Consider the following 24,507-nt stretch of genomic DNA (forward strand, 5'->3'; position numbering starts at 1 on the left):
TCCGTAACGGCCAATGCCACCTGCTCCCTCACATTAGCCTTTTATGAGGGGGCAGGCCACCACGAGTGCAAGCAGGTGAGAAGGCCTTGTCTTCTCACAAAAATGGTCGCCTTCCTCCCAATCACAAGAGAGAAACAAAGCAGCAGCAGCATCTTTGGCACCATCATGGGGGGAAGTCTTCATTTTACGCTGCAAATTTATAAAATCCATGGGGGCAATTTAATTTATACCAAATCAAGTACAAATCCCCACTTGGCTGGGGAAGCTTCCTGGGCAATCTGTTGATGATCCCACCATCTCTTCTATAGAGCTATTTGGACCAGGAGGACAAATGGGAAGAGAAAGATAAGGGGGAGCCGTTTTACACCTGTCCCCTAGTCTGTTTCTCACTTGGCCTAACGTTAGTCCAATGAATCTGCCTTTATGTTAAAGAGAGTAGGGATCTCCCTCTCTCTCTTTCTCTCTCCCTCTCTCTCCTTTTTAATGGCCAGTTTTATTTATATTGGTATATATAACCACCAGAATATATGTTTCCAGGTTGTCCTTATATGCAGGGATGGGATTCAAAAAAATTTAACAACTGGTTATGTGGGTGTGGCTTAGGTGGTGGGCGTGGCTTGGTGGTCCTCTGGCTGGGTGGACGTGGCTTGGTGGTCATGTTATTGGCTGGGCGTGGCCATCTCAACATCACTCACATCAAGGCACGCATCTCCTCACCTGGCCTCTCATGACTGTGGGGATGCTGCAACAGTCGTAAGTGTGAAAAATGGTGGAAAGTCACTTTTTTCAGTGCCACTGTAACTTTGAATGGTCATTCCACACAAGCAAAGTACCAGCAAAGGAGAGGGAAAAAAACTCCAGAGACGTTCCTGAGACAGGAAGTCTAGTCCTGCCAAGAATGTAATAAGGGTCAATGGAGAGGCAGTTTCTATAAGCAACATCAGAATGCTTCCTTCCTGCTTTCCTTACAGGATTAGGCCAGTAATTTCTTCTAACAACCGGTTCTCCAGACTGCTTAGAATGTTAACAATCGGTTCTGCCGAATAGGTGCGAACCTGTAGAATCCCACCCCTGCTTATATGCTATTTGTTGAATCCGTCCTATGTGTGGTTGAAGTTTAGTACAAATTTTGGCAATTGCCACTAATTGTGTTACAATTAGTATAATCATGCATTTTATGTAATTTTACCACATTTTAGAAGTTTTATTAATAATCACAAGTTTATGTATTTTGTTGTGTTCTCTGGCCCAAAAGCTATAATAAAGGTTTGAGCTAGAAGATATAAACTGCAAGTAAAAATATAGCAGAGCTACATGCAGTAGAGTAGACATATATTTCAATATAGTAATATGTACATGATATACTTAGATTTTTAATGTTCTTTCTGTCTTTCTCTTCTGTGAAACAGTCTCATCTTGTGGGCTTCATAATCAATCTTTCCTTCCAATAAAGTGAATGTGTGTAGCAGATAGTGATAACTAGGCTGAGGGTCTATGACAGGGGTGTCAAGACCATTTTTTTTCCTGGATAGGACTGTTGCCATTTAATTACTCAGGATTGTCTTAGCATTTTGCACATGCATAGAAGAACATCCTCTAACACAGTGGTTGTCAACCGGTGGGCCAAGGACCACTGGTGGTCCACAAGAAACTTTTGGTGGTCCGCAGAGAAATGTCCCCCCCTCAAACACTTCCCCCCAAAGCAATTAATCCAGGCTGTGTGGGAACACAAGGTTACACCACCCACATGGCCTGCCCATCCGCTGGCCTCACCCTTCGGCCAAGCGCAAACGTTACCTTGAGTAGAGCCACGTGAGCTGGAACTGGAAGTAAGACCAACGGTGGGGGAGGGAAATCCGCCCTGGGGTGGCTTGCTGACGTTGGTAGGAAAGTCGGTCCCATATTCCAGAGCTGCAGGAGTCACAAGACTGGCCCTTTAGTCATCCCAAAACAGCTCCTCCGGGCCATGGCAGGCTGGTGCATCCGGGTGGAGGAGCAGCTGCTCCGGGATGACCAAAGGGCCAGTCCTGTGACTACTACAGCTCTGGAATATGGGACTGACTTTCCCATCAACATCAGCAAGCCACCATCAGTCAAAATTCATATTAGTGGTCTGCAGGATTTAAAATTGTGAATTTGGTGGTCCCTGAGGTCCCACAGATGGCGACCCCGGCTCTAACAGAGTTGTTGTTGTGGGAATGAAACAAAAAATAGGCCCCTGGACAACCAAAGAAGCAGCAGTTTGCAGAAACAACAGTTCTGGGTACTGTGAGGCTACTTCGAAATATGTGATCCTGGAAATCAGATCCTCCTCCTTTCTACTCACATAAAAAGTTGAAATTTTAGTCATAACTCTGCATAAATGTAATGGTTAAACTCTTGGTTAGCTTATGGTATATGTAGAGGCTGCTAATGCGGTAGAAAATTATGCTTATAAGCCGAAGGAAAGATGGTTTGACATAAATTGATTGTCATGGAGCAGGAAAGCATTAGGTAGAAGATAAGTTCCAAATTGAATACTAGGAAAGAGCTGTTGTCCTCTGGAACAAACCCTGCAATTATACGAGGCATTATAAGATTTGGCAGACCCAACACGGAGTAGTGAGAGGGAGAAGGGAGGGTAGACCGTATCTGCTCAGACTGAAATCATCTGGTGTGCTAGCATTTTGCATATTAATTAGTATCGTGGTAGAACGATCTTCAAAAGTTTTGCAAAGAATCAAAAACAGTGCATTTGCTCGCCACAAAATTACTGCCAGAATTGCTGAGTGCACAAAACACAGGATAGCAGCAGATTCTACTTTTCAGGCTGACAATTTCCATCATTGTGGGATGTTGGTGGGATTGTTATGCATTTAAATGTTATTTAATTGGGTTGACGAGTAGCTGCAGGCCAGCGCACCAGCCGGAACGCTGGAAGCTGCATACGGGTAATCAAAATTTGCAAAGAGCTGGCGGCAGCAGGCAGCTTCTCATTGCTTCTAGCAAGTGGATTTATTGAGACAGACAAGCCTTGTGAGTTAATTTCCCCTCTTCCCCTTCTCTGATGATGCTTTCTCCCCTGCTTGATGGAAGCACTCAGAGACCTATACAATGTTTGTGCAAATAATGTACATGCAACGCTCCGCCATCTATCACCAAGAAATATTACTAATATTTAGCATTTATATAATGCTTGAGAGTGACCTTGTGAGGAAGCTACCAGCCCACAGCCACTTTGATTAGCCCACCTGCCCGTTCTCATCCGGCTTTATAAAAATTCACGCCTAGCTCACCTAGAGGCGATTATTACTCACCACAGGTGAATGGCTATTTATTCAACTACTGCAGAACTTCTCAAGTGCTTTACAGCTATTTTCTTAATTATCACAACAACAGTCCCGTCTTGGTTTAATTATACACATAGTGCAGAGTATGGCTTGAAGTCGGCCTCCAACGTGAATGGGGGCTTCCTGAGGCCATCCACACAATTCCTCATAGATGTGAAATTCTACCTGGATTTTTCTTAGTTCAAAGGGCAGTTTTACAGATTATCCAATGTCGCCTCTGATATGACATAAGAAGGTTTGTTTACTTGACCCAGCTTCCACTTGTATCCTCACGATCTCATGAGGCAGGGTTAAAATGAGAGGTACGGATTGACCCCAGGTCACTACATTTAATGGTAGAATCCATTTAAAATCCAGTATAATAACCACTACACCCCAAATAACTGCAATGTTTATAAGGAACTGTAAAAGGGTTTACTAAATGATAATTGGCAACTGATAATGGTTATGTTATATCTATCTATCTATCTATCTATCTATCTATCTATCTATCTATCTACCTACCTACCTACCTACCTATCTATCTATCTATCTATCTGTTATTCCCTTGATGGAGACTGACTCTGAGGGAGAGGAGGAACAGCCGACAGGGAGTAGAAGTGGAAGTGTGGCTCCAGAGGTGGTGGAGGAGACTGGGGAAGGGCAGAGGCCGGCTGAGCAGTCAGAGAAGGACCCAGGCCCATCCCTTATCCATCCTAGGGCATGCAGGGAGGAGAGGATCAGGGAGAAATGTAGTCTACTCAGGAGAAGAGGGCCATGATTCTCTTCATGGGTTGCAGGTGTGAGATCTGCATAAGAGTTTGGACCTGCATGCTAACAAACACTGGAGACAAAATAGTATTTTATTCCTAAAGGAGGTTTATCTTGGTTGGCGTTCTTCCAATGGATTGTCCCTGGTTATCTTCCTGAAGTTGGTAATTATTTATCCTGGTCTGTCGTGGAACTTTATTCAGTGTGGTTTATTTTTGGTTTTTGCTTCATTATCTGGTCTTTGAATTTGAACTGTGTTTCTTTCATTTGGAATGCTATTTTGAAAATAGTTTAATCTTCAACTGTGAACAATTAAACAGTGAAGCCAAGTTGAAGGCATTAAAGGACCTTTATTTATGTTTTGGTTTTTGTTATATTTCTGATACACTCTGGGTCATCATTCTATCTATCTATCTATCTATCTATCTATCTATCTATCTATCTATCTATCTATCTATCTATCTATCTATCTAGATCTATATCATCTATCCTATCTATCCTCTCTCTCTCTTGGTCTGTCTCAGATCCTGTAAGAGAGACACCTAAATGCTAAGTACCCATTAACGACCACCAAAAAAGGGGTCAGGATGTTAGATGAAACCTGTTTTGTAAGGATTATAGTATAAATTATTTTGGTTGGCCTCAGATGTATTGTGTTTATTTCTGTTTCCATTTTGAGTTAATTTTGTGTCTCCCCTTTTTTTAACCTGAGGTTAGTTGTCCAGAGATATAGCATTCAAGTTGGAAGGCCATATAAATCAGGGAAATGAATGAATAAATAAAAGGAGATCAGCTTGCATATTCTAATTGACAGCTACCAAGATTTATAGAGAAAATCAATACAAACCGCCATGGGGGAGCAGATGATGATAGAGTGACCGATGTGCCTCTCAGTCTGCTTGTTCAGGGGTCACAACTGATAGGCAATGTCAAGAATTCCTTCTTATGGCTTGTCATTATTAAATGGGGCTTGGTCTGTTCAGCAAACAGCTCTTCAGACAGGCCACCTTTAAATACAGGACTATCTTCCTTGCAGAATTATATAAAGCCATTCTTATGGAAAGCAGCAGCTAATGGCAAGAACTGTCCTGCTTGCTTTTTTCAAACCAGTGCCTGGGAATCCTATTGCCAAATGAGAAAGTAACGGTGAATGGGATACGCATCTAATTACGAATGTATATTCAGCCCTCCTTTTATTACAATAATAATTATAGCAACAACAACAATAATAATAACAACAACAACAATGATAAACAGTTGTTGAGACAGCAGAATAGAAGAGAAAGAACTGGAGAAGATAACAAAATGCAAAGACCTACAAATAGTAATAGAAAGACTATGGCAAAGGCAAGCAAGGGTAGTAGTAATAGTAGTAGGCACTTTGGGTGCAGTCCCAAAACAATTGGAGCACCATTTTGAATACCCTAGGCATTGACCAATTTGCCATCAGTCAATTGCAGAAGGCAGCTTTACTTGGAACAGCTTCCATCCTGCGGCGATATCTGTAACACCATCAAACATCCAAATTTGCCTATCCCAGGTCCTTGGTAAGGACTCGAAAGGTAGGCAAAAATGCCAAACCCAGTCTGAACATCTGGCTGACTGTGCGAATAATAATAATAATAATAATAATAATAATAATAATAATAATAATAATAATAATGAAATCCTACTTTTATAAAGCTGAAGTGAAGAAAAAGAAGACAGGAAAAACCCCACAAAGGTAGAAGCAAAATTGAATTGTGGAAAATAGGAATCTCCATAGGAGTCATGACCTTGGTCAGATGGTGGCATTGTTGCCATCATCAGCTTGAGAAGCACCGCAAATGGGATGGGCATCGTTGCCTCCAGAGCCCTAAACAGCCCTTATTTTTTCAGCTCCATGGCCTCCTCTGTCTGCTCATCAGCTTTATGAGATAGTCCAGACAAGAAGCCACAGTGAGGTCAGAAGAAGAAAGAGAATATCTGCAGATCAGGGTTGAACTATGGAGTCATTGGTGCTCACTGAACTTGGTTGTTTTCTTGCAAACATTTCATTACCAAACTAGGTAACATCCCCCAGAAATACTATGTATGTATGTATGTATGTACATACGTATGTATGTATGTACGTATGTATTAGAATTTGATCCCACCTTTATGACTTTGAATGAGTAACTGAAGCCAGAGAATATACACACAATTTTCCCCACAACAATGTGAGGTTAGGTAGACTGAGAGAAAGCATCTAATCAGCTTTTGTGTCTAAGATAGGACTAGAATTCACAGTCTCCTGGTTTCTAGGCTGATACCTTAAATACTACAAACTGATTCTTAATTACCATATAAGGTTATATTAACAAAATCCCACAAGTTCAAAAATACCCCTACCCTCCTCTCCTGAAAACTTGGGGGGGGGGCTTCTCTTCTGAGCTGTTTCCTCTAATCTTCCTCTTTCTGACTCAAATTTTGTTTATCAGACCATTGACCAGGCTGTGGCCCCTCCTCTGTCACCCAAGCTCACACCCACATACCAATGCAATGTAGTAACACGCTTCCAAAAACTGATAAGTAGTTTCCTAGCATTCTCACGTAACAAGTGAAAATTGTACTATAAACTCTCTAAACTGAACCCAGGGAAAGAAAAAGGAAACCCTAGCTACTGCCTCCATAGGAAACAAAAGGGAAAGGACCATTCCTGTCTTTCATGGTGCAACCTCTCCCAAGTTGGCATAATTGCATCACGTGTGATTGGCCTAACCCAAAATCTTTGAGAGGTGCATTGTTGGCTTGAGCTCTGAGCTTGGCGATTTGGTTGCAAACGTTGTGTGCCCCATTCTAGGATTGTGGATTGTGCTTGTCTAATATTTAAGGACATTTCTTTGAGAGGTGCCCCTGACACTAAAAAAAAAAACCCACTCACTCTTCCACTACCATCTTGACTAATGATTGTCTATGTTCTTAAAGCAAGCTACAAGTTCATCTTGGGCATATGCTAGCATTCACTGAGATGGTTTATGTGATAAATAAATGTTACGACCATGCTGTCATAAAATTGGTCCCTGGGTGTGCTCTACATGCACAAGATACAGCATCCTGTTGAAGCCAAACAAGTTTGAGTTTTGCCAGTGTCTAAATGGCAATAAATATGTACAGACAGTCCTTGACTTACAATCACAATTGAGCCCAACATTTTTGTCCATCTACCTTGTTTATAATGACTATTTTTCCAAAATATCTGTATCAGGTTGTGATCTGCCCATGTGTTAGCCAAAATTTTTATGTCCTGAATCTCTTTGTATAGCTCGCTATTTACCCAGGCCATATCTATCCTGGACCATGATTTGTGTGGGCTGGAGTGGAATGTGAACTGTGATATTTCTGGGTTCCTTTTTCTCCATGCATCCACTAATTCTAATTCTTCGACGGTCTTTATAAATTTCTTAGGCAATGTATTCCATTTCTTATATTGCCTTTGTTCACAAGCATAATCTTGTCTATTATCTGTTATTGCATTATAGTCTCCTATAATACAAATTCTTGGGTTTCCAAATTCTATTAGTTTTTCATATAAGCTTTTGTGAAATTCGCTCTGGTTTTTGTTAGGGGCATATATCCCCACTAATAATGTTTTCTTTTTATTTTGCATTATCACCTCTACCATTACTATTCTTCCCAATTCATCTTTATAAATCAATTCTGAGGCTATACCTTCTTTTATATATATTACTACCCCTCTTTTTTTCTCTTCCGCCAATGTTGCATACATTTTCCCCAACACGGTTGTTAATTGACTCTTGCTTCCCCATTGACTTTGCTTTTCAGAAGGTCACAAAAAGCGATGACACAATTGCGGGAGACTGCAATTGTCATAAATACGAACCAGTTGCCAAGCATCCAAATTTTGATCATGTGATCATGAGGATGCTGTAATGGTTGTAAGTAATGGTCACAAGTCACTTTTATAGTGCTGTTGTAACTTCGAATGGCCATTAAATGAATGGTTGTAATTCAAGGGCTACCCATATATCACAGAGTAAAAAGGCAAGGTAAATTCCTTAAAGGTTTAATGGCATGCCTTTTAACATGATATAGCTAGAGGGATGTCACTGGAATATATGATCTGGGGGGAAAATGTCATGTGTAAAAGGCCGATGGAACACCCCTAACATAGATAGGGTGGGCATGTACTAAGCGGTCTACCAAGCAGAGACATGTCTTTAGCATTTGAGAGGCATGAGCCCATCGTTGATTGCATGACATCATTAACTGAGCCTTGGAAATGCAATGCTATTTTGTTTTATCTTTTGCTATTGGAATTGTTCCTATGAAATAAGGAAATTTCACTACAGCCTGAAAAATGATGCTCCAAAAACAGCCCACATCACTTACAGTTGCAAGAAGTTTGCACAGAATAGATAGAAGTGGAAGTGGGAGAACAGTCAGACCTAAAGCAGGGCCGAGGGCAGCTGTGGTTTTGTGTGCTCAGCAGTGTTGTGAGAAAAAGGAGCAAGGAATAGTTGGGTGACAATTGTCTGTGAGCTTGCAAAAATTAGACATGACCATGTGCTGAACATCCAAGTGTCTGAATAGACCTGCAAACAATCAAAATAATCTCAGTCTTAGATCCATTTTAAAAAGGCTTGAGGAGGCTTCGGGAATGAAGATGTTGGTCATCTGGTAGACCGCTAAATCTTGCTAACTGAAATCCCAGCTGAACAGAGAGAGTCCAAATATCCATGAGGTTAAATTTCCAACTGTGCAAACGCTCTGATCAACATGTTATATATTATGGAAACAGTATGGCATGTACTTAACTCACCCCCCACCCCCTTTCAATAAACAGAACCTTAAATCTGCTTCGCTTGGATGCCTTATCAGTGCTTTCTTACCCTCAGCCACCTTCCACAATAAGCATTTTCCTGCCAGCACAGTCATTCCGGGAAGGTGATCTTAATAAGGCTCTTTTGTTAGAGAGTTCACAACTGAAGCGGTTGGGACAAAACCCCAACCAGGCATTTGGGGGCTTTTGAATAACACATGTGCGGAAAGTGATTTCAACCAATTTCCCCTATGTGGACCTTCTTTGCTTCTGGAAGAAATTCCACCAAAGAGGTCAACTTTTTTGTCCCTTCCATCCCAATCTATTCATTTTGCAAGTGATTTCAGGTCATGAGTCACAGTGGCGCAGCGGTTAGAGTGCAGTACTTACTGCGAGCTACTTCTGCTGACTGCCGGCTACCTGCAATTTGGCAGCTCGAATCTCACCAGGCTCAAGGTTGACTCAGCCTTCCATCCTTCCGGGGTGGCTAAAATGAGGATCCAAATTGTTGGGGGCAATAGGCTGACTCTGTAAACTGCTTAGAGAGGGTTGTAAAGCGGTATATAAGTCTAAGTACTATTGCTATTGCTATTCAAAGAGCCCAACGAAAGATTCTTGTATTGAGACTATTAGTGTGGTATGGTCGGCAAAAATAGGTCTCATCACTGCAGTAAGAATAAGGCAATAGCTCTTATGAGTTCTAATAGGATCCCCCATGTTCCAACGTTGCACCCATCTCTACTCACTGAGTACAATGTGGATTCTTCCTGAGCATCCCAGCTATGCAAGAATTAATCACTGTCAGGCTCCCATAGCTCAGAGCAAAATTGCTCCTGCATGAAAGCAATTTCCCTGGACAGAACATAGCTTGTGGTTAGCAGGCCTCACCATTCTATTTCACAGGAAGCTCTAATTATCTTCCAAAGATGGGAGGCAACGCTTAAGAACAATCATTTATCTAGTTTGTACATTTCACAGGTGAGGTTGTCAGTCTGCTTAAACACCCACCCCTCGGGGAGGGGGAGGAAAAAGTTTCCTTTCTCTCCCCCTCAATCACTGGAAAGTTCAGGAAAGGTATTGGGGGAGGGGCAAGGAGAGAGTGAAGGAAGATGTCATAGGAGTCAAGCCAACAGGAAGTAATGTTCCAGAGCCCAGCAGGAGACAGTAGCCAACTGTTAGGGAAGATGACTGTTGCTCTTAATTTGTCAGATGCATGCTGGCTGGGTAGGATCAGGCCAAAGTCCCCATTTGATCTACTTGGGTTTCCATTAATTTAATGGAAGATCTTTAGCTTGGTTGCGGCTCACATTTTAAAAGAAATTTCCCTTTTGGTCACGTTTAAATAGTCTAACGTATAATATAATAAGTGTAGTAGTATAGCGTGGGAAGTAGTCTTTGGAGTAAGTTGGGGACTGCACAAAAGGCTGTGTTTAGTTAGACCGATTGGACATCCTTACCGCTGAGGATTCAGCAGAGAAGAAGAATGCCAAACCAGCAATGTATCAGGAAACCCTAGCCAAGAAAAATGATTCATGCTGCTTGCATTCATGGAAGCCAACATTCTGTGGCCCTGTTTCCTGTTACAATTGAAAACAACAACAGCAACCAGAGGCCCAAAAATGTGGGCAAGGCTGGATTTGATGTCATATGTCACAGAAACTTAGAGCTTCAAGTAGAATACTTTGGAGTTGAGCTCCCAAGTTCTTCACACATGTTCTGACATTGAGCAATAGCCTGGATTATAAAATCAAAAGATAAATTCAGCGACCCCACTGAGTGGTTAATGTCCATATAAATTCATCTCAGGCTGTTTCTTTAGCCTCCCAACGAGAACTGAGATTTGAGGCCAAAGGATTTGCAGATTGCTAAACCAAGGCACCTCAAAGCTGGTCAACTCCTTTATTTTGATAAAGCAAAGACTCGAGATTTTAGGAGCCATTGATATCATTTCCACCAATTCCCTTTTTTTAAAAAAAATCTCTCTTTTACTATGCTTGTCTTTTTTGATCACAGCAATCATGCTCCCCGTGTCTTCCAAAATAATCACTCATGTATGCCAAGGGTCCTGAAGGAAGGACCTCAGGCGTAGAAAGTTCCAGCAAGAGAAAGGATTGAGGAAAAGCACAGAAGCACTTTGCATGCATTACTCAAAAGTTTTGTCAAAGAAGAGTAGAAACATAGCAAAAGCATTTAGCAAAGGCTGAGCTTCTCTGGCACCATTTCTCCTAAAACTTTAGAGGAAAAGATAGTTCACAGTACCCAGCCCTCAGAGGGGGCTCTGAGGGCTTCTGCAGTATGAAGTTACTTCTCAGAATAACAAAAGAACAGAGTTGGAAGGGATCTCAAAGATCTTCTAGTCCAGCCCGCTGTTCAAGCAGGAAACCCTATACCAGGAGTGTCCAACCTTTCACCTTCCCTGGGCCACATTAGAAGATGAAAATTTGGTTTGGGCCGCACATAAAATAAAATAACAGTAACGATACCCGATCATCCCCAAAAACCATAGAAAACATAGTTAACATATTAAATTTATTTGGAAATGAAGTTAGTGAGATGTTTTTATTATTTATTAAAAATTATTTATTTTTTATCACGTTTTTTTTAATCACAGTTTTTTTATCACAGTTTATTTTCGGCCAAATTTTGAGGGGGGCGGGGGAAGCTCGCCCGCCTCACGCCTACCTCTCCTCCTGCAAATGGCCCGGCTGGATGAGGCAGGACTGGAAGGCAGAAGCAGCAGCAGCGGTGGCGGGGGAAGAAGCGGCGGGGGTGGCGGCGGGGGCAGAAGCAGACGCGGCGGGGGCAGACGCGGTGGCGGTGCCGGCGGCGGCAACAGCAGGAGCTGGCGCTCTGACAGCGCCCGCCTTTTCTCTTGCTGCTTGGCCTGGCGCTCGCCTCGCTCCACCTCGCGCCTGTCTCCTCCTCCTCCTCGCCGGCTCTGGCACGAAGGTTGGGGTGGGCACTGGGCCGCATTATGAGGCGACCTGGGCCGCATGCGGCCCGTGGGCTGCGGGTTGGACAAGCCTGCCCTATACCATTTCAGACAATCTCTTAAAAACGTTCAGTGTTACGGCACCCACAACTTTGGGAGGCAAGCTGTTCCACTGATTAATTGTTCTAGCTGTCAGAAAATTTCTTCTTAATTCTAGGGGAGTTATCTCTTTGATTATTTTCCATCAACTGCTTCTTGTCCTGCCTTCAGGTGCTTTGAAGAATAGCGTGATTCCCTCTTTTTGTGGCAAACCCTGAGATATTGGAACACTGCTATCATGTCTCCCCTACTCCTTCTTTTCATTAAACTAGACATACCCAGTTCCCATAACTATTCTTTATATTTTAGCCTCCAGTCATCTAATCATTTTTGTTGCTCTTCTCTATTCATGAAATAAAAAACTTGTATTTGTATTACACTTTAGAATCTACTCAAATAACTGTACCACAACATGCCTTCATTAATCTGGCAATGCCAGCCCATCTACCATAATTAACCTGGCAGAGCTTACATTATTAAAATCAACAGATTACTTTTTAAAAGACTTCACATATTTGGCAGTCAGCTGCTAAATAACTGAGATCTAAGGCCTTGCAGCCACTAGACGCAGTATTAAACAGAAGAAAAATACAGTATGAACCAACAGTATTTATATTTTTGAGAAACAATCGAGATATCATATTGAACACCGGTGAATAGGACATTGATCATTTATCTATTCTCCAAAAACTATCACTGATTTTTTTTCTGTCAAAAGTGATTGTAAATCACTTTACAATACCACAGTTTTCCATTGTAATAAGGAGATCAATGACAATTACAATAGGGTGAAACAAATTATTTCGATGGTCAATGATACATGCTAAAAAAAATAGAATTTATAGACACAAGCTCCCATCCCTTCCAATGTCTCAGTAAATTTATTTTTTGCAACATTTCTGCACCAACGTTGCAGGACTTGTTTTATCATCAAGAGCCTATGGAATTCATAGCCAGTCGATTTCCTGATTAAAAGTTCATTTAGTGAATAAAGATGTGTAATTTTCAAATAATTGTTCAGTTAAATAGGAAGTCTCATTCATCATGAACATCTCCCTCTGCAATTAAAGAATAAATAACTCACAAGCCACCTGGTACTGATGCTGTAAAAATTGGAAAAGTGCCCCATCTCAAGGCACGACCATCAATGAAATCCCAGAGAACAGGCAAAATAGAAGAGTAGCCTCAGTCTCTTTTGTAAGTTCAGTGCTCAGGTGTTAAGTTCTGGTGAAAAAATTGATCCACCTGTGGGAAGCTCTGTGGTCTTGAAGAATTCAAGTGATTTCAAGTGTCATCAACAAAAGACATTATGAGCCAAATACTGTAGATTACAAAGCACTTCTTCAGTGTCCTTGGCAGTATGTATATCTCCTAATATTTGTTCCTCTGGACCAGGGGTGTCAAACTCGCATCGTCACGGCAGTGTCACATGATGAACTTTTTCCCCCTTCACTAAACCAGGCATGGGTGTGGCCAGCGCGTGACGCATTCAGGCCGTGGGCAGTGAGTTGGACAGCCCTGCTCTGGACCATCAACCTAGCAGTCCTAAAAGTTCATTCAAACGTTGTGATGTTAACTAGTCAATCTTAGATCTATCTTATTTCTTCTTCAGTTCAATCTATTTCACAGAGTTGTTTTGTGGGTAACATGCATAATCTGATTAGGCTTCAGTGAACAAAAGGGTGTAAAGAATAACATTACATGGGGTAGGATAGGAACATCTGGGGACATTCCTTGCCCCAATCTTTCTCTTTCTCTTGTTTGTCTTTTCTGATACTTCTCGACTTTTTGGGGTGGGGGGATGGATGGGGTAGCGATTATTGATTATTCATTACTGATTATTATTATTGATTGTGATTATTCTTTCAATATTATGTAGTCCCAGCCAAAAATCAGGAGTCTGATAGCACCTTTTCTAATAAATTTTATTAAAAGGCATAAGATGCATAAAATGGCTAGATTAAAGTAGGATTCAAATTGTGGTGAAATTTAGGGAAAGTGGGGGAGAAAGATTGGTTATGCAAATGTAGACTGGATGTGAGACAGGTTACAAGGACCAATAGACTAATTCAGCTTTCCTCTTACACAATCCCAGCTAGATAAATTGCAGAGTTGACGTGTTGATTTTATAGTGTGACAGAAGCCAAAGGATTTGGCTTTACAACACTGCTGCATAATTTTTGAAATATGTTTTAATCCTGCCTTTATTCTTTTTTATAAATAACTCGAGGCAGTTAAGATATCTAATACACCATCCTCTTCCTAATATCCACACAGTGACAACCCTGTGGGATAGGGTGGACTAAGAGAAAACAACTGGTCTCCCACCCAGCTTTCATGCTAAGACAGGACTAGAACTCACAGTTTCTAGATTCCTAGTCAAGTGTTTAAACACTGGTGCTTTTTGCCATCAGATTAGCTGAAAACCTTGGGCCATTTAATTGCATAATGATAAACAAGTCATCAAAATGAAAATAAATTGGATTACACAAGGTGTTCCCGTTTCTGTTCAACTGTTGTTGTTGTTAGCTGTGAAGTCATGTCCGGCCCATCGCAACCCCAAGGACAAGATTCCTCCAGACCTTCTATCATTTCAGGAGTCCATTTAAGCACATGCCTACTGTTTCAGTGACTCCATCCAGCTACCTCATTCTCCGTCGTCCCCTTCTTCTATTGCCCTCAATCTTTCTCATTATTAGGCTCTTCTCCAGTGAGTCCTTCCTTCTCATTAAGTGGCCAAAGTTCGAATGTAAGTTATTAAAAAAGTTGTCATGTGGATTTGCTGACAAAACCATTCCAGTGACACTGCAAAGGCTCACAGTGATCAGTGTGTTGATCTTAAATGTCCAGCAGAATTTGTGTAATTTTATAAAATCAGAGTAGCTGAATCAACAATAAAAAGACAAAGCTACAGTAAGTAAACCCATACCAGTAATTTTCAGTAGCATTCTAAACCAATAAACTCAAACAAACCATGTCTAACAATTATCATTTACAAAAGCACTGAAAGCCTGCATGAAAGAAGCAATTTACAACACTTCCTGAATCTTGTAGGGTCAAGTTTAAATGGAATACTTTCGGCATGGAGTTTTGTCCTGTTATCTAAGGACAGCCAACCACATGTTCAAAACAGGAATCTTCTAGCAAAGGGTTCTCCCAAAACCAGATTTTTTTTTAAATTTCTGTACTAAACCGGGGAAATTAAAACCAGAGAGAATGAAAAAAAGATGGAGACGTAGTGAAAAATTCAAACAACTTTCCAGAAATGGGTGAGGCCAAGAGTGGTTTATGTGTCTGAAAAGGAGGAAACCCACTGTTCCAAAAAAATTGCCTGGGGAACAAGTCTTTTGCCATACTTTCTAAGTGGCTGCTGCAATGTTTTTGTCCTCCAAATGGAAGATTCCGTCTCAAATTTCTCTATTTTGGTTAGGCCAGAGAATTCTTTCATCACCTCAGCATTTAGAAGTTTTTTTTAATCCCAAAAAGTGATTCTCACCGGATGCTGAAAAAAGCCAGACAATTCGATACAAAGTGATCTTTGATGCAAGTGAGAGGTAGGGAGTTGCTTTGATTGCTTCCCACCCGTCATTGACAAGCCTGTGGCTTCCCCTCCTGCCCTTGGTCCCATCTGTTCGTTCCGAAGTAAAATCTCAGATTTCAGGTTATAATGCAGCAGGAGATCAAAAACTGGATGCGTCAGGTTGGTTGGGATGGAAAGGAGGGGTGAGGTAATGATCTCAGGCTCTAAGGAAAGAGTGCCTTGGGACTTAAAGAAACAATGCGATATAGCCATGTTTGACTGCCGCTTTCTAGAAGTAGGCAATTCTATGAGGTAGCTTTAGTGTCCCATCAGTGCCCCCAGGGAGGAAAGAAAGAGACTTGAATTGTTCCAAACTCCTTTATTTACAAATATACGAAGTGAAGTGGCATCCGTGTGTCAAAGAAAACAGTGCATTCTTAGAACCCTTTTATTACAACTTCTCATCAATCAGCTACAAAAATCTGGAGTTTTGCCACCATGGGTACCTGTGCTGTTCTTTTCCTTTTGCATGTGGACATCATAACCCAGGACCCTTCCATCCATTAAGAACGTCACCAGGTCTTTTAGTGTCTGCTACTTTTAACATCCCTATTATTCTTTGTTTTGTTTTGGTGTTTATACATTTTAATGTAGTTGCTAACTGTTTTAGCTCTATTGCAGAGTTGCCCAGAGTTGCTTGTTTGTGAGAAGGGGTAGTTATATAAATTAGTTTAATAAACAGTGCTAGTGGAATGCTATTATTCATAATATAAAAAAAATGTCAGCTTTTCTTAAAAATCAGCTCCATGGGGGGCTAATGTATCAAGCATGCTTCTATTTTAAGAACCCCAGCACATAAACTAGCCATCTAGGTTAGGGCAAAGGCTATAGCCTTCACATCTCCTTCAGAGTCTCAATTGTATGAAAAGTCTGGTGGTTAAGGCATCAGACTAGAAAGCAAGAGACTCTGAGTTCAAGTCCCACCTTAGCCACCAAAGACAAGTGGGTAATCTTGAGCATATCTTCTTTTAGCCAAACTCTGGACTGTTGTGGGAAAAACAGAGGAAAAAGGATTAGATGGGTTCACTACCTTGAATTATTTGTAAAAGTAATAAAGGTTAGTAATAAAAGTAGTTTTTAAAAAGTAGTAAAAGTCCCCCAGATAACAGGGTCAGGTTATCACATGTGGTAGACTTGCCCCAAAGCAAAAAATAAAAAAATAAAAAATAAATACTGGACAAAAATACTTATGTGGCTGGAAAAAATGATAAAGCAGCATACTGATTTAAAGCCAGAAATATTTCTGTTGGGGATTTTACCCAAAAATAGACTAACGCTTGCAATTAAGGAGAAAGAGCAAATTGAATACTATATGACATGGGATTTATTTTATCAATGGTTAAATAATAAAAATTGAGGTTAGAAACAGGGAAACAAAGTTAAGAAGATACGTTAAGAGAGACAAGCAAATATTATGATTAGTATGTTTAATATTATTATTATTTTACTATTGTAGAATTAATACTAATGTAATGAATAATGCTGTAAATTTTGATTATTATTCTACAAAGATATTTGCACCCGGACAACACACTGTTCAAGTGAAGATGGAATTATTATATTAAAAAATAAAAAAAAATACCAAAAAAATAGTAAAAGTAATAGCATTTAGACACTTTCAAAAGACATCTTCCAAACTAACCAGTTTGTTACTAAGCACTGGGACCACCATGGCAATTTATGCCATAATCTTTCAACTTCAATTTTCAGACCTTGATACTTTCTGATCTCCAATTTTTTATGTTCTATTCTACTATTGCCTGGTATTGCCATATCAATTACCTACACTTTCTTCTTTTCAACCACAATTAAATCCTTATATTCATGGAGGGTTCTCTACAATTTGTGGAGTGGGATTACCCCACCAACAATGAGGACTACGAACTTTCTCTTGTTGTATGACAACTTATATTCAGAGGAATCCATCACAAAATGTATGAGTGATAAATTAAAACTGCGTTCTTGGCCCTATACTGACATACTGCAAGATGAGTTTTGTTCAGGGGTGCCCATGTCTAAATAGGGTGCCAAAATGACAAACCATGCATTTTGACATCACACTGATCCCTTCCTATTGGTGTTGCAGCATTGCACATAAGCACTTAACAGGTAGAGTTTGTATCACAACATGTTTCGCCACTTGTTCTCTATCACGTATGCCTATAATTCTGCTGTGGAAGATATATCCAATGAAATTACTCTTTCCCTACAAGCACAAAGTGGTTTCCCCAGGCCCCCTGATGATATGTAGGTAACAAGCTGACAGGAGTTGGTAACAGCTGTTCTTGGAGATGGAGATTGAGTTACAAAGAAGCCTACAATTCTTTCTGTTCACTCTGCACTGGTGATCTGATGGCCATCGAGAGTACAGTGAGCTCTCACACTGGGCTAGCGGCCACTGTACACTGGGTACACTGGGCTAGCGGCCACATCCCATCTAAAGGTAAAGGATTACATTCATGAGATGTATAGATCTCAAAATCAGAAGATGGTGTAGGAGATTTGATGCATTTCTGATGGCAGCAACCTCAAAGCCAGAGAGAGGCAGGAGAGCTCCCTGACACCTTTATGTCACCAAGGTATATAAGCACTGAGGCAACAGCAAGTTTTAAACTACCTTTTTTTTTTTTACATTAACATGTGGAACAAAGTCACGAAGAGCCCTTCTGGCTTTCTTTTAAAAAAAGAGAGCTCACCGAATAGAAAGGAATTAACATCTCAAAAGCAACCCACCTGTTGGACAGATTCCAGAGTAGGCATGTCTGTAAGCTGTATGTAAAGAATGTTTATTCTTCCTACTTTTATTTAGTTTATTTATTTAGTTATTTATCTAACTTTCTGGTCCTATGGCTGAGTACCTCTAAGCATGTACAAAATTCTTTCTGACCGATAGGAAAATGAAGTAGACCTACCACATATTTTTTCTTTTCTTTTGCACAATATGGCAGACAAGCTTCAACAACAACAAAATCCATTATGCTACAAACACAAGGCTTATGCCATATCAAGCAATATACACTAGAAGGCAAAGATGGCACTGCTGGATTGGCTAAAACTACTCTTAACTCTGCAGTTTTCAATCTGATAGGTGGCTAAAAGAATAAGATGAGAGTCGGGAATGTCAGCTATGGGTTGCACAAGCTTGCTTCCTGCTGACCATAGCTGAATGTCTGCAACGGATGCTAGACTACCTCAACCTGAAACATAGGAAGGGGAATGGCACAAGACGGTCATAGTTGCCAAACAAAAGCAAGGCAGAATCTTGACCTAAGCATGGAACTCTTGAGTTGTTGGCTAAAGTGACCCATTGCTCTACGCTGGGGGGTGTCCAACTTTAAGACCTGCGGGCTTCAAATCCCAGAATTCCTCAGCCAGTCATGGATCTTGGGGTGCTCTGGATTGCCAAACTCCCTCTCCCTCCTCCTCCTCCTCCTCCTCCTCCTCCTCTCCCAGGTGTGTGTGAGTTTGTGTGTAAGTGGCTGACTTTTAGACTGCATTCTCTGACCCTCTTTAGATGCTCAGAATATTCAAAAACATGTAGCCCTGGATGTAGCCCTTCCAGAAAGGGTACAATTAAATTCTACTTCTGTGTAGCAGGAAGACTTGTGGGAAAACAGGGGGCACCCCTGCTTTCAAACCATATGACCCCCATCCTCACCTGGCTCCATCAAAACAGGCAGAAAAAAAGTCCTTCCCACGACACACCCACACATTAATTTGAATTTCTACCCTCTGCAAGACAAAGAAATCAAAGAAAACATGAGCCACAAAAAAGCAATGATTTATTTTTTAAAAACAATTGTACAAATATCAAAGGGTACAATACAGCTAAGTAATTCTGGGCAAGGGGAGAAGACCAAGGGAGGAGTTGGGGTGAAGTGAGGATTCACCCCAATGGAAAAATAAGTGTAAGTGCTGTAACAACATTGCCAGCCACCTCCTCTGCACCACAGCCAAACCAGGCCTGGATGGCTTCTGTTCCACAACAGAAACAGCTGCATTTTATCAGCTGTCAGTCACTGATCCTCAGCCTCAAAGTGAGACTCTTAGCTTGTTAAATCAATGCTAGAAATAAATTGGGTGCATTATTAATTAAGCATTATACATTCCAGTAAACAGTAAAGAATGAGTATAATTTTTCTTTTTGAGTAGGTAATCACTGACAATATAGCTGGGCCAAGCAAATACCATTCAGTGTTCCAAAGTAGCATCTTATTTGACATTTTCCATCGTAACAATGAATAATTCACAATAACAATGCAGATTATTCGTCCCCACAGTAACCAGCCAATATTCTCTATCGAAGGAATTGCCAAAAGTAATCTGGACTGAAAATAGTATGAAAAAAAACAATCCAGCAATTTTTTTTCAAAAGAAACTCTCTTAAAATTCTTAAGTTACAATTCTTATTCCTGGAAGAGAAACCATACTGATGAGCTACAGATACAAATTGGAAGGCCTCAAAACTCTGTGTGGTGCATGCTTAGAATCAATGTTATTGTTAGTTAGAGCAAGGATGAGGAAACACTGGCTTTTCCCAAATCCTGTTGGACCACGTTGATTAAAGGCTGTTCAGTCAATATTCAACATATTCATCTGAAGGATGACAGGTAAGAGAGAACAAATGCAAAGGCTAAAATAAAACTACAGATGGAATTCAGTAGCTTCAACTGAAAAGGAGGTATATCTTCAGACAAACAACTATACGCTACTCTATTAATTAAGGACAGGGGGAAGACGCTGGAAATATCTCAATGAAAGCAATGTCTTTTTCTTTCCTAAGGTCAAATAAATACAGTGATAGCAGATCTCTATTTAAGCCTATGTGTCCCTCCTAATATGGCACAAGATTCTTTATACAGGGGGTAATAACCGCTTGGTTAAAGGAAGCAAAGGGTCATCCCAGAGCTTCTCCAATAATTTTTGTCCAACTGAGTTCAAAGTAAGTACAGGTTTTCCTCAACTTACAACAGTTCACTTAGTCACTGTTCAAAGATATGACACTGAAAAAAGTGATTTATGGCCATTTTACAAACTTAGGAACAGTGATGGGATTGGAATAACTTAACAACCAGTTCTCTGGCTGGGTAGGCACAGCCAGTTGGTCATGTGACTGGGTGGGTGACATCACTCATCACACTCAGCCGTGTCCCCCAGTCACTCGCCTCAAAGGCAGAGGTAGGATTCAGCCAGTTGGAGCTAATCCCACCACTGGCTGGCCCTGCCCCCACCTGTTTTTCAGTCTGTTTTCAAAAAACAACCAGAAACAACAGAAAAACTTCCCCAAAATGGGGCGTTTTGGGGCCGTTCTCAGGCTGTTTTGTGGGCGTTTGCCTAAAAACACCCCAAAATGCCCCCCAAACACCCCGATTGTTCTCGTAAATCAAGGACTATTAGTGTTCATCTGAGGCGTGGGTGATACGTTATTTCATCCCACCAGTATTCCTTTTTTCAATTAAGAATATCCTCTTCCTAATCTGCTTTAAACGCGATCCAGACTTTGAGCGGGTGGCCCTGCTGCTAGTGCCTCTAGTCTGGCTAACATGGTCTCCCTAGACATGCCCCAAATGAAATCGGGATCCTTTCATTCACCATGCACGTGCTCCATCACTCATTTCTCAAATCAGCAAAGTTACAAATGCTGTAATCCACCTTATCGGCTATATAAGAGCACTATCATCATATTTTTGGCTGGGAGGCTATTAAAGGAAAGGGGCTCAAAAATAACGCACCCTCAGTTTAAATATTCCAGACTGGCATAAAATAATGCATTGCTATCTATTAATATGGCTCCTCAAAGCCAAAGATGGATTGCTATATTGCAGAATACGCCCAGCTTTTAAATAATAAACTCCTAAAGTCATGGCAGGTAGCAATATCCTAGTAAACCTGTCTGATTGAATAAGAACCAAATAAACCTAAACAGGACTGGACTGAATGAGTAGCTGGCTAAGAGATGACATGAAAATCAAAGGATATAAAATTAGGGTTTGTTTTTTTTTAATCCTGGAAGAAAACGAAGAACAATCACTTCTGCATTATTACAAAGAAAACTAGAAGCTTGATACAAAGGAATATGTAACTTGCATAGGATAGCACAAGAAACGTAGGCCGAGTGGCAGAGGCAGATTGCTTCTGAACCAAATTCAGCTCTGCGATGATTGAATTCCCCTCCATGCTCAACACATCCATTTTGTTGGACTTTACTGATGGGGCCACACCCCAAAAGCACAGTAGCCACATTGAGGCAAATATTTGCAGCTCAAGGTTGCACTGTGGTATCCTTGGTACTTTCTGAGCTTGGTTGGTTTTTCTGTTTGCATTTCATTATCCAATTATCCAGCTAGGTAACCCTGTCAATGCACCGATAATGTTACCTAGTTGGTTAATTAAGCAATGAAACATCTGCAAGAAAACATCCAAATTCAGACAGCATCAAAAACCCCACATTCAGACAGTGTTTAATCCAAGCTTACTTAGTACAGCAACAATAAAGGAGAATTTCTACAAATTTGTTCTTTTTTCTCCAGGATGTAGCAGGCAGGCAGCTGAACAGACTGCAAGGTAATCTGGTCTACGTGGAATACACCTGCACTGTTTTCAGAAATGCTGCTGCTGCTGCTTCAAACTCAGCAGTTAGCCAAGAGTAGCTAGCTGCAATTTTTAATTAAAAACAAAACAAAACCAAGAACTGAAGAGGAGGAGGGAGCATCTTTTCCTCTTCTTTGTTTCTTTCCCAAAAACCCATGGATCAAAAAGTAGAAAGGAACGAGATGGGAACTGCTCGTCTCAAAAGAGTACAGTAATGCGGAAACATACAGAACCACAGATCTCATTCCTCCTACTTCTAGTTAGACCTTTTTTTTAGTGTTCTAGAACCCAGCTTAGTTTTTCTTCTGATAGGCAAAGGGGAATCACAGCAGCATTAAAAGTAATTATGAAGAGGCAGTTCCCACAGTTGCCATAATGCACCCCTCCCTCTCGATTCACAATTTTGGCTCTGGGACAGAGCATCTGCTCTACATATAAAAAAATTGAGCAGCTCTAGGCTTTAAGGAGCTATAGATGGAGTAGACAATACTGGGCTAACTCAACCGGTAGTCCATTAGCATAAGTAGTGTTAAGGAGCCACTCACTGCCAAAGGGCAAAGATTAGGCAGAACCTCCATCGGAATATTGTTGCACAAAACCGCAACATGAACACCTACTGTGAAGTATATAGCAAGACACTGATAGCCAACTGAATAAAGGCATCTAAATAAGTGGTTAGCACCAAGGACAATATATTCTGGCCTTCCTTTATATATATAAAAAATCTGGATAATCTTTAAATGATGAATTTACCTCAGGAGGGTAAACAAGAGTAGTGAAAGTAAAAGTGTAAAAAATATGTAGACCTGAGGCTAGACGATTCTTCTAATGAGTCCACAGAAGAATTAATGCTTCCGACGTTATCCAGAAATCATGAGAACCAAAGCAAAGACTCTTGGCTTTCTTCAACATGGAATTCCCAGTTAGTCCGTGATGAGAGCCATCAAGCCTAGTTCTTCCAGTTTTGCTCGGATGATGGCATCCCAGCCTTTGTTGGCTTTGGGATTGCGAGGGGATGGGTGCATTACCCCCTCTACCCGTACTGGGATACCAGCGGCTGACAGAGCCTTGTGGGCGCGCTGTTCAGCAAAGCGTCCAACCCCAACGACTGTTGCAACACCCAATAATTTCACAGCTTCACACAGGGCATCATCACAGATCTGAAGGAGCTGTTCACGCCGAGCAGCTGGCAGGTCGGCTGGTGTCAGATTGCGCCCGCTTTGACTGACAAAGAGCAGTGGGCAGTGGTTGTGGACAAAGCAGTGTTGGAAGAACTTTTCAGGCTTGGTACACACAGAGCGGAAGAAGCCCCAGAAACGGGCTCCACTCACCTCCGTGTGGGGGCACTCCAAGCCACGGATGGGCCTCTTCGGGTGTTCGCATGCTGGCCGAAACACCTGTCCACTTATCTGCAGCCAATCTCGAACAAGCTGCACTGCTCCAAAGGGCACCTAGAGGAGAAATATGTTGTGAGAAAGGTCTCTCGGTGTGGGCATGAGGTGGAGGTCTGCATTTGTTTTGAGACATCTGCAGTGGACATTTAACCCTTAAGTAGGGGGGGGGAATCCTCCTCCTGAAAATGGAGGGAAGGGAAAACACATTATAAACACATTTTCCTCTCAAAATATGCCACCCTTCAGTAGGGAGAGATTCCTCCATCAGGGTGCCACTCTATTCTCCCTTGTTTAGCTCCTCAGTATCACTTCAGGAAATAGTTCGGGCAACTCACTTGCCAAGAAGGAATGCGTTGCCACAACCATTAAAAGAGGTCTCTATACAGCCCAGTGCAGATGAGAGATGGGCTAGAACTCCCTCTGGGTTGTTTTGAATTTCACAATGGGAAGGAAATAGGAAAATGTGAGGGAGGGAGGGAGGGAGGGAGGAAGGAAGGAAGGAAGGAAGGAAGGAAGGAAGGAAGGAAGGAAGGAAGGAAGGAAGGAAGGAAGGAAGGAAGGAAGGAAGGAAGGAAGGAAGGAAGGAAGATGGGGAAAGAGGACTAGGAGCCTGAAGCTCCAAGGCAGAGGACTATTGAAGAATGTACTTTATCTATCCCATGCTTTAAAAACAGTTGTGAACTCACTAAATATAGTGTAGCTTAATAAGCACAATATCTCAGCTTTAACATGCTAAACAGGTTTGACTATCATTTCTCAACTTCCCACACAATGTTCTATTTTTCTTTATTCAACCCTTTTGGGTGCTGTTTCCCAATTAAACATCTAAGACATTCCTGTGGGCTTTTCTGTGTATTTCAACAGCCACCGTCCTAACCCATTTGTAGTTCACCAGTTTGGGTAAGGCTACCTTAGTCGGCCCCTTCATATCTAAATCAAAAGACCTATCGCATCCTGTGAACGCCAGCGTATTATTCTTGCGTTTACCTTTCTCAGTCTGGGTTTGTAAGGATGGCCCAGCACAAATAGAA

General features: G+C 41.3%; 1 protein-coding gene across 4 annotated transcripts in view; it reads right to left on the reverse strand.

Annotated features, from left to right (window-relative positions):
• Positions 1-24,507, reverse strand: part of SMUG1 (single-strand-selective monofunctional uracil-DNA glycosylase 1) — a 145,192-nt gene that overhangs the window by 100,151 nt on the left and 20,534 nt on the right. For 3 of the 4 annotated variants that reach the window (XM_026714744.2, XM_026714748.2, XM_087925367.1), the window contains one exon: positions 19,252-23,533. In XM_026714744.2, coding sequence (XP_026570529.1) covers positions 23,006-23,533 — 528 coding nt within the window. In that variant the 3' untranslated portion in view covers positions 19,252-23,005. Of the gene's footprint in view, positions 1-19,251; positions 23,534-24,507 lie in introns of those variants that run through there. The other variant, XR_015741923.1, reaches the window with a different exon arrangement.

Source organism: Pseudonaja textilis, chromosome 2, assembly GCF_049901715.1.
Source record: "Pseudonaja textilis isolate UNSWEBS1 chromosome 2, rPseTex1.2, whole genome shotgun sequence".
Taxonomy (NCBI): Eukaryota; Metazoa; Chordata; class Lepidosauria; order Squamata; family Elapidae; genus Pseudonaja; species Pseudonaja textilis.